Source organism: Nycticebus coucang, chromosome 18 (genome assembly GCF_027406575.1).
Source record: "Nycticebus coucang isolate mNycCou1 chromosome 18, mNycCou1.pri, whole genome shotgun sequence".
Lineage (NCBI taxonomy): Eukaryota > Metazoa > Chordata > Mammalia > Primates > Lorisidae > Nycticebus > Nycticebus coucang.
The window spans coordinates 67200926-67211559 of NC_069797.1; the positions used below are offsets into that span (position 1 = coordinate 67200926).

Consider the following 10634-nt stretch of genomic DNA (forward strand, 5'->3'; position numbering starts at 1 on the left):
CAGGGTGAACGTGCACACGCATGCGTGCCGCGGGCTGACGGGTGCGACCTGCGGCTTTGGGGGTGTGCTTCCTGCTTCCGGGGTCACTTCCTCTTCTGCTGCCTTCTTTTCCAGGACGAAGAGAAAGAGGGGTCCGAGCTTGCCGCGAGCTCCCGGGACGGGGCGCCTACCCAGCACCCACTCTCCCTCCTGCCCTCCGGCAGCTACGAGGAGGACCCGCAGACGATTCTGGACGACCACCTGTCCAGGGTCCTCAAGACCCCTGGCTGCCAGTCGCCAGGCATGGGTCGCTACAGCCCCCGGTCCTGCTCCCCAGACCACCACCACCACCACCACCAACAATATCACTCCCTCCTCCAGCCCGGGGGCAAACTGCCCCCCACGGCGGCCTCGCCGGGCACCTGCCCCCTCCTCGGGGGCAAGAGCTTCGTGACCAAGCAGATGACGAAGCACGTCCACCACCATTACATCCATCACCACGCAGTCCCCAAGACCAAGGAGGAGATCGAGGCGGAAGCCACACAGAGGGTGCGCTGTTTCTGCGCAGCTGGCACTGAGTATTACTGCTATTCAAAATGCAAGAGCCACCCCAAGGTTCCGGAGCCCCTGCCAGGCGAGCAGTTCGGGTAGGTGTTGAGCGGCCTGTAGGATCCTAGATAGGGTTTTTTCCCCAGCCGTAGGCCTGGGCAGGTGTGAGGTGGGATGTATGGCAGAGGTATTTAGCTTTCAGGAGGGAAGCAGAGAGCAGGGTATGATGACTGGGATGGGGTGGGGGTAGGGAGCAGGTGCATGGGTGTTTGGTGTCACTACCCCTCACTTGGCCAGTAGTCCAATTTGAAGAATCCTGGAGATTTAACCTGGTCTCTGGGTTGGGTGTGGTTCTTGGTTCCCCACAGCGGCAGCAGAGGCAGTACCTTGCTCAAACGAAATGGGAAAGGCACCGAGCCGGGCCTGGCCCTGCCCACCAGGGAAGGAGGGGCCCCCGGAGGAGCTGGGGCTCTGCAGCTTCCGGGGGAGGAAGGAGACAGGTCGCAGGATGTCTGGCAGTGGATGCTGGAGAGTGAGCGGCAGAGCAAGCCCAAGCCGCATAGGTAAACACCGCCTGCCACAGCTGCGTGGGGGTCGTGGGCACTCGGTATGGAGGTATTGTGGGGATGGCTATTTTTGCAGTCTGCTGAAAACAAATGTGACTGTTTGCTCTTGCCATCTTAATATTAAACGTTGGACTGAGCAGACCACAAAAATGTCATGTTTTGGCAACGACCCCTATTCGTGTTATGGTAGTTTATTTTTTTTCTTCTCTCTCTCAGAGCAGAATAGACAAGTTTCTATTGAAGTCACATTTTCCAGTTTTTCTAACCCAATTTCTTTCCTTCTGCTTTCTCTCCTCATTCCTTGTTCAGTGTCCAAAGCACAAAAAAAGCCTACCCCTTGGAATCTGCCCGAGTGTCCCCAGGTGAACGAGCCAGCCGGCACCATCTGTGGGGTGGCAGCAGTGGGCACCCACGCACCACCACCCGTGTTCACCCATTTACCCAGGACCCTGCAATGCCTCCCTTGACCCCACCCAACACTCTTGCTCAGTTGGAGGAGGCCTGCCGCAGGCTAGCTGAAGTGTCAAAGCCCCCAAAGCAACGGTGAGTAGGAGAAGGGGTCAGAGAGTAAGGCAGGTATTGGGTTTGAGGTGGAGACCTGGGCCATTGCTAATGGGGAGGGCCCTCTTCTGCCTGGGTCTCAAACCCTCCTTGGGAGGAGGAATTACTCTGGCCAAGTAAGATTCTCTTCACCACCTTCTAGAAATTGTTCCCTTTAGTTACATTCATTCTGCCAGGATCTGTTTGTTAGGCAAGTCACGCCTAGAAGTAGGAGAATGAATTTTAGTAATTCCTTACAAATCCCATTGCTTATAAATGTCTTGCTCATTTAATGCTGGTTAGATGAGTGCAAAAGAAGCCATGACTGGTAGAGAATCAAAGAGCCTCCTTTGCTGCTGCAGCCTGTCTTGGGCTCCCAGGAGGGCTTAGGATGGCTATTCCCAGGACATCGTCCAGTCCTCCTCCAGCTGTTGTTAACATAAGGCCTTGGTTGGGTCTCCACAGGGATGGAAGTCGAGTCCGTGTCTCTTCAGGAGGCCAAAGAGAGTAATTTTCTGTCTGCTTCCCAATTGCTCTGGGGACAACAGTGCATCTGTTAAGTTCCTCACCCTGGCTGTGTCCTCAGGTGCTGCGTGGCCAGTCAGCAGAGAGACAGGAACCATGCGGGCACTGTTCAGGCAGGAGCCACGCCCTTCTCCACCCCAATTCTGGCTCCAGAAGAGTGAGTGTCTTCACCTGGCATTACTGAAATCTGAGTGGTTTATGTTTCAGCGTTTTCACTATCTGGAGTTGTATTTCTGTGGAATTGCTTTGGTACATAAAATCACCTTTGGTACATACAGTCGCCCTAGTGATGAGGAACAAACAGTAAACCGGCAGATGTTGCTGTCCATGAAAAATCCACATGTATTGAGAAATGCATCCTAACAAAAGTTTTTCTGGGCCCACGTCAATCAAAAACTGGGACATGAGGACATTAATAGATGGGTAAAAGGGACCCCAAATTTGGATGAGAACATGATCCCCACTCATCTTGCAAGTTAGCAGTACCAGAAACACCTTTGTCACCCCTAAGCAAGAATATGGCAGAGATGGAGAAGGACCATCTTTGTGTTTTTGCTTGAAGAAAACAGAATATTTTCCTTAAATTAGGCAACGATTCTTTTTGTAAATGTACAGTTTTGTAAAATGGATTGAGAAACCTGCTCAGGGTAATTGTAGGATGGTGGGTTTAAAAAGAAATCTAAAGAAGTCTAAGAAGGTCTGACAAAAGAATTTTTTGTCGTAGCTTCTTTCTCCTGCACAGTGAGCAGCAATGTTTAAAGTCTTGATGAGGCCCCTCCCTGAGCTTTTTCATTGTTCTCAGTGGTTGACTTGAAGTCTCCCAGCTGACCAGGACAGCAGTTTTTCTTTTTCTTTTCTTTCTTTTTGAGATAAGGGCCTTAAGTTGTTGCCCTCCGTAGAGTACTGTGGCGTCACAGCTCACAGCAACCTCAAACTCCTGGGCTTAAGCAATTCTCTTGCCTCAGCCTCCTGAGTAGCTGGGACTACAGGCGCCCGCCACAACGCTTGGCTACTTTTTGGTTGTAGTTGTCATTGTTTGGCAGGCCCGGGCTGGATTTGAACCCACCAGCTCTGGTGTATGTGGCTGGCACCTTAGCAACTTAAGCTACAGGCGTCACTCTCTTTTTTTTTTTTTTTTTAAGCCACTCTTAAAAAACTCAGAATAAAAGGAGAAACTGGGATGACTATGGGATAAACCCCCTATAGTTGTGTCTGTTCCACCAGAATGAGAGGTGGGCCTCAGGCGTTCTGAATTGGGCTATCTCTGGAGGTGCCCTGCTCTGGGTTTGTCTCCACAGCATTCTCTGGCCAGGGCGAGCCCCTGCAGCTCTGTGATAATGTTTCCTCTTTTGTCTTCATTTGCAAGTACCCCATTTATGGTAACCTGAAGGAGGCTGCCACCGGTTTGGTGCCCCATTTGGTGGCAGTGAGGGAAAAGCTGTCAGTTTGTACAACCAAAAGAAATCATCCCTTCCTATGTGCTCTGTGCAGAGCACGTGGGGTGAAGCTGTAGGTCCCCCAGTGTGGGCTGCTGCTGTGAGAAGGGGGTTCATCCTCAAGCCTCATTTGAACTTATGGCTGTAGCCTTAGTACTTGGATAGCTTGTCCCTTGTGCACATGTGTTTGTGTTTGCTTTAGATGCGTGTCCGCTTTAAAAGGCTGAACTTGTTGCATTCCATCTTATTTTCAGTCACAAAGAGCCAAAGAAACTGGCAGGTGTCCATGCGCTCCAGGCCAGTGAGTTGGTTGTCACCTACTTTTTCTGTGGAGAAGAAATTCCATATAGGAGGATGCTGAAGGCACAGAGCTTGACCCTGGGCCACTTTAAAGAGCAGCTCAGCAAAAAGGGAAATTATAGGTAAGAGTTCTGTGGCTTTTTTTCTGCTCTGGAGTTTGTTTGCTCAGAACCAAGAGCCAGTGCCTGGAGCAACTCCTCTGGCCTGAGCAGACCTGCCAGGGCTGAGGAGGTGCACAAGGAGGCGGCTAGGGGGCCCTGGGCAGGGTTTCCTCTTTGCCCTCACTAACGTTAACTAACAGTAGTAACACAGCAGCTGCCATGAGAGGGCCGCTGCTCGGGAGACTCTGGGGACCTGGCCAGGCTTTTCCCACAAGGTGAATAAGACTAAGGAAAAGAGTAACTTCTGTTTACGTTGTCTGGAGAGCCGGGCTTGGGCTTGCTGTGGAGGCTCTACCTGAAATTGTGGAATGTGTTGAGAGAAAAAGACAAATGGATGAGGAGGGAGGGCCTGTAAGAGCACCCCTCTCCTCTGGGCTTGGGTTTGGGACAGACCCCGACACTGAAGGCCTGGAAGAGCAGAGACGGTGGCTAGGAAATGGCAGTGTTTTTCTTACTCTACCTTTCTGCCTGAAGAGCTATCTCCTGGGATTTATGGGTCATTTGAAGCAGGGATGTGCCTTTGTCCGTAACAAAGAAGGGGCCAGACTTGTGGGTGGGCACAGGGTGAATAGAGCTGGCCACTCTTCCTGCTTAGGCCTGGCCTCACTGCTTTCTCCTCCCTGCAGGGGTCTTGGGAAGGGACCTTACCCTTTGGGCCTTTTTTTCCTCATCTGCAGAGTGGAGGTGCCCTTGAAAAGGCCCCACACTGAGCTTTGCGGTACCCTTAAGAGATTCCAGAGCTGAGGAGGGCGAGGGCAGTCCTGGGCCAGTTCTTGGGCACAGTCTCTTAATTCATGTGGATGCTGCTTGTCAGACCTGGGTTTCAAGGCCTCAGCCTGGGATTGGGGGAGACAAATGAGGCACTGAGGTTGCTCCACATTAGCAACCTTTGAGATGGGCACTGGCTCCTGGATTTAGGTGAGTCCACTTGTTGGGCACTGAGACAGCCGCTGAGAGGAGCCACGGAGTGCTGAGTGCAGGCTCACAGGGAAGGTGCCTCTCTGACCCAGTTTAAGGAGGTGCTGGTTTGGGGGGTCTATACCTGAGAGGGATGCTACTTCCTCAATTGAGTGCCGAGGCCCTGTGTGGGACCAAGTCCATGCCCAGTAGGTGTCAACTCGTCTCCGCCTCCAGAGCCAGGAGATTCAAGTGCAGAACTCTGAGTAGCACTTAGCAACCTTTGCCATGGGCACTGGCTCCTGGACTTGGGTGAGTCCACCTGCTGGCACTGAGACACCGCCCCTCCAGAGCAGGCCCTGTGTAGCTTTGCCAGCCGCCGCCTTCTGGGAGTTAGTTTGGGCAGAGCCCAAAAATGATATCTTTTGCAGGAGGAAGGTGTGGAGGTTGGGCTTGAGACCCTGTAGGGGATTGACCAGCAGGGCGTGTAGCTGGGCCTAGATCTTTTCCTTTTACACCCAGGCAGAGATGATTCAGAAAAGTTATCAAAGGGATTGGGGAACAGACCTGGCTTCTTTTTTGTCTTTTTTATCTTGAAAAGACACAAGGTGGAACTAATTACACAAATGCACCCCTCTAGGGATTCATTTTGATCTCGGCTTTGACTTGGCTGGACTTTGAGTGGAACTGCAGGTGACCTTCAGGGAGAGGAGCCACGGAGTGCTGAGTGCAGGCTCACGGGGAAGGTGCCTCTCTCAGCCACTCTGGCCACATCTGGCTCTGATTTTTTTTTTTTTTTTTCTCTCCTAAGGCATATTTAATAAGCTTGGCTTTGAAGCCCTGGCCTCCCCTTTAATGCACAAAGACTCACACAAATGGGCGATGCTCACATTCTTTCCTGATTGGATCAGGCTGTGGGAAGGCCCCTCAGCCACCTTATCTCTGCAGGGCCTGAGCTGGACTCAGTGCCCTCCTGTGGGGTGGGGGCACAGTGTGTCTTGCCTCGCCCTCCCAGCAGGGCTGGTGCTCCAGCATCTCAGTTCGTACCCTCCCTCCCAAATAAAAGAGCCCAACGAGGTTGGGGCTGTGGATAGGGCTGGGAGAGTGGGGGGGACCTGGGATGCGTTGAGTGATCTCAACATGGCTTGGGTTCAGAAGGCAAACAGTCCCTCCAGATGGGCCAGACGCTATTGGTGCCAGATGTCAGAAGAAAGCAAAGTTTGCCACATAAAGCACGTTGCAGTGGAAAAGCCCGTTTCATGGAGAAAATAAGGGCACTGTAGTGTTTGAAGTCCTGGGGTTTGGGCTGCGGGAGTGTTGCCTCTCCTCTCAGAAAGGGGCTGCAATTATGTGAAAGGTCTTTGCGTGTTTGCCCAGAGATAGTGTAGAAGCCCAACTTGGGAAGCCCTGGTGGGCTTGGAGCTGGGTCTGAGGGTGGCACTGGGCTTCGAGCCTTATTTGGAAAAGTGACTTTTTCCTTGCTGTACACAGAGCCCCCATCTACTTACCGTCTCCTCTCAAGCGCCTCTAAACATTTTGACCCCGTTGACATGAAGCAGTTTCAGCTCTGACCCATCTGAGCCATACTGTTATTCACCCCATGTGTTAGCTCAGGCAGGAATGCTAAAAACAAAGAACCTTGACTAAACCCAGCTGTTTCACTTTATTTAGCCTTATCTCCTATGAAAGTATTTGGCTTGCCTTCATTAAAGAGGAAAAAAACATTGCTCTAACCAAAGGGAGTTAATTTTTTTTTAAAAGAGAAAACAGAAAAACAAAACCCACCAGTAACCCTGAGACACAATGAAGAGGTCCCCCCACCCCCAGGGGCTGTGACCTTCCCTCTGGGAGTGGCCTTCACAGGCTGGCATTGACAGCTTGCAAGGGCAAGTTTAATCTGTCTAGGGGTCGCCTTGCTGGGGACTGGGGAAGAAGAGGCCCTCAGCTTAATTTCCTCAGAAGAAATTTGGGGGTGGGCCTGGCCTGGGAGGACTGCCTTGTTTCCACTCCTGACAGTCCTGAGAGGGGCAGGGCATTTACATCCGTACAATTAAAACAGCCTTAGAACAAGGACTGCTGGGGTGGGATAAAAGAAGCCTTTAAAACAGGCATAATAGAAGGGCCTTTGGTGTTTGACCCTGGAGGGGTAAGCTGGGAGAAGAGGGAAATGGGAATAGAGGAGGGTGTCATGGGGGCGGGTGCACGTCTGTTCTTGCCCCCAGGAAGCTTCGTGGGGCTGGCCAGCCTCTTGCTGCTTGTGCTGGCAGCTGGGAGTGTTGGCACTTGGGCATTGGAGGGTTGGAAGGGCAGGAGGCCTCCAGGCTGGTGGCACTGTCTGAAATCTGCCTCTACGGACTTCTGTAGGTTCAGGTCCTGCAGGTGGTTATAGTTCCAGGCTGGCAGAGCATGGAACGGAGTCCAGGGTCTCCTTGAGGGCCCCTCCTGGCTGTTGCTACAAATGAACTCCAGGCATTTGCCCTTCCCTTTCTCTCCCCACCCCTCCACTAAACCCCAGGACAAAGTGGAGGGAGAAAGAAGCAACTCTACTTTTCACATTTTGTGTGTGGGGTGACGGTGGAAATTCTGGGCTGAAGACTGCAGCCTCAGAGTCATTCGCAGGTGGCGGGCCCAGCTTAGGCCACTGCTCAGGGTGCCCAGCCTTCCTCCACCCACCTGTTTTGTGTTCGGCTAGCCTGATTGCCATCTTAAATCAGATACAGGCAACAGTTTACACGCCACACACCACACACACCTGCTATATATTCGTATGACACCTCAGCCCTCCATGTTGGTATACCTTTTTTTTTTTTTTTTTGAGACAGAGTCTCACTATGTTGCCATTGGTTGAGTGCTGTGGCATCACAACTCATAGTAACCTTTCAAGCAGTTCTCCTGCCTCAGCCTCCCAAGTAGCTGGGACTGCAGATGCTGCCACACCCAGCTATTTTCTGTTCTAGTTGTCATTGTTGTATAGCTGGCCTGGGTCAGGTTCCAACCCACCACCCTCAGTGTAGTGGCTGGCGCCATATCCACTATGCTACAGGCGCCGAGCCATACTTTTCTTTTAAACAGTGTGAAAATTCATTTATCATTTTTTCTGGTTTTCTTTTTAAGGTATTACTTCAAAAAAGCAAGCGATGAGTTTGCCTGTGGAGCAGTCTTTGAGGAGGTCTGGGACGACGAGACAGTGCTTCCGATGTACGAAGGAAGGATTCTGGGCAAAGTGGAGAGGATCGATTGAGCCTTGGGGTCTGGCTTTGGCCAACTGTGGTGCCCAAAGTTCTTGTGACCTGTCTTGGACACGAGTGACTGCGACAACACATTTTGAAGGAAAATTAAACCAATGAAGAAGACAAAGTTTAGGGAAGAATTGGCCAGTGGGCCTTCAGGGGAGGGTGGGGGGAGGTTGATTTTCATTATTCATGAGCTGGGTACTGAGATAAGAAAAGCCTGAACTATTTATTAAAAACATGACCACTCTTGGCTGTTGATGATGCTGACTGTATTTGAGAGACTTCCGTATATAATATATGACTTCCTAGGGATCTGAAATCCATAAACTAAGACTGTGTAGAGCTGACCTAACAGGAGTTCTTACTGATATTTATTGAACAGTCAGTTCCCATCCCCAGTTTATGGATATGCTGCTGTAAACGTGGACGGGGGCGAGAGGAAGTTTTAACCGTTCTGTCTAAACTTAGGAGTTAAGCTAGGAGTGCGTTCATGATTTCTTCATTAAAAGAGGAGTTATGCTTTGCACTGTGTTTCTCCAAGTGAAGACAGACTTTTTAAAATGGTACCCTACCATCGCCACATGCAGAAATTGGTGCATCTCCCCCACCCCGACCCCCCATGCTGCTCTTTTAGTCTTAAAGGTCTTGAGGGTTGACCGAGTTGCAACATTGCCAACATTTCGGGGCTGTCAGGTTGGATGGGATGGCCCGTTGTGGAGGAGGTGGGGCAGCCTCCTTGTTGGGCCACATTGTGTAGCCCAGGGACTGGCCTGCCAGCGACACTACCTGTGGTTCAAGCTTGTGCTTTTATTGAAATGACAGTTTCTCGGTTTTTGGTGTGTGTTTGTTTTCTTAAATTAGGCCTTGGACCACAGCCATTCAGGAAACTACCCCTTCCCCTGCATAGAAGCGGACAGTTGTGGGAGACCTAGCAGCACCTTTCCTCCAGACACCTTCACTTTGGCGTCCGGGTTTTTGTGTTAAGTTAATCTGTACATTCTGTTTGCCATTGTTACTTGTGTTTTACGTCTTGTATATAGTGTACGGCAAAGGAGTGTTAATCCACTATCTCTAGTGCTTGACTTAAACCAGTACAGTACCTGTACCTGCACGGGGCCACTCCGTGTGTCGCCCTATATTGAGGGCTTGAGCTTTCCCTTGTTTTTTGAAAGGGGTTTATGTATAAATATATTTTATGCCTTTTTATTACAAGTCTTGTACTCAATGACTTTTGTCATGGCATTTTGTTCTACTTATACTGTAAATTATGCATTATAAAGAGTTCATTTAAGGAAAATTACTTGGTACAATAATTATTGTAATTAAGAGATGTAGCCTTTATTAAAGTTTTATATTTTTCAGAACCTTGGCCTTGTCTTTGAATTCTCTGGGTGGGGGCAGAGCCAAGGGACCCTTTAGTGTAATGAACACAGGTGCTCCACTTTCCACCTTGCTCCACCCCATCCCTGACATCCAGCCCTACTTGATCCGGACTGGCCCTCAGGTTTTGCAAAGCTGTTTCCTTAAAATCGCCGGACTACTGGCTTGAGGCTTTTGTCACAGAGCAGGCTGTAAACAATGTTTCCCTTGAGATTTACCTCCCTCTACTGTGTTCAACCTCATCCTCCCAGGCAGATTGTCTATAGCCTGGCCAGGTAGGTGCTGGTGACTTGAGGCTGAGACGAGATCCTGCCAGGAGTACTTGCAATTCAATAGGTGTCTCAGAGGTAAAAAGCCCCTTAGAAAATGGGTTTGTAGACCTGCAATGTCCAGGAGGGGCCAGTGGACTTAGACATACTGAGCAGCCACCATCTCCCCATCTGACCAGCAAGGCCAGCTATTAACCTCATCTGACAGTTTTCATGCATGCAAGGCTCGGGGCTGGTCAGGTGTCAGGAATAGCAAGCAGGAAGCTCAGGAGGAGGTGACAAAGGCAGTTTCTGCACCTTTCAGTGCACAGGTGTGCTTCTCGTGGCCGAGGAGGGCAGCGCAAGTCTGCCAAGTTTGAATTATGTCAGAAGGCCACATGTGGCCCCAAGTCTGTAGGAGAAGACAAACCCACACTTTGTGCTGTCAGCCCTTCTCTTCCTAAATCATTTAAGACCTTGTTCTTACAGAAACCCCTCCTCCCTCCTTCAGTCCTTATTAGTGTGGTCTGAGGACCCACAGCATTGGCCTTACGTGGGAGCTTGGGAGAGACCCAGCCCCACCATCCGATGGCCAGGGTCCGTGTGTCTTTCCCTCCACCCCCGGGGGATTCGAGTGCACATCAGGGTTGCATTGCTCTATCCCTCTCCGATCTGCTCCTTCTGAACTCCAGCTTCACTTCCTGGGCTCTTTCCCATGTGCCAGCCTTATCTATCTGATTAATTCTTAGCCAGATAATTAGATGTCCAGAGCAGATCAGGGGCTATGTCATATTAGGAGCCACTGTTTCTTCATTTATTC

The 10634-nt window shown here is 50.7% G+C and overlaps 1 protein-coding gene across 7 annotated transcripts in view; it reads left to right on the forward strand.

The window, feature by feature from the left end:
- AXIN2 (axin 2) overlaps positions 1 to 9547 on the forward strand; it is a 33099-nt gene extending 23552 nt beyond the window's left edge. For 5 of the 7 annotated variants that reach the window (XM_053568372.1, XM_053568375.1, XM_053568371.1 and 2 more), the window contains exons 6-11: positions 115 to 626; positions 897 to 1091; positions 1404 to 1637; positions 2221 to 2316; positions 3850 to 4017; positions 8068 to 9547. In XM_053568372.1, coding sequence (XP_053424347.1) covers positions 115 to 626; positions 897 to 1091; positions 1404 to 1637; positions 2221 to 2316; positions 3850 to 4017; positions 8068 to 8194 — 1332 coding nt within the window. In that variant the 3' untranslated portion in view covers positions 8195 to 9547. The remainder of the gene's footprint in view (positions 1 to 114; positions 627 to 896; positions 1092 to 1403; positions 1638 to 2220; positions 2317 to 3849; positions 4018 to 8067) is intronic. The other 2 variants (XM_053568377.1, XM_053568376.1) reach the window with 1 other exon arrangement.
- Positions 9548 to 10634: the final 1087 nt, after the last annotated feature.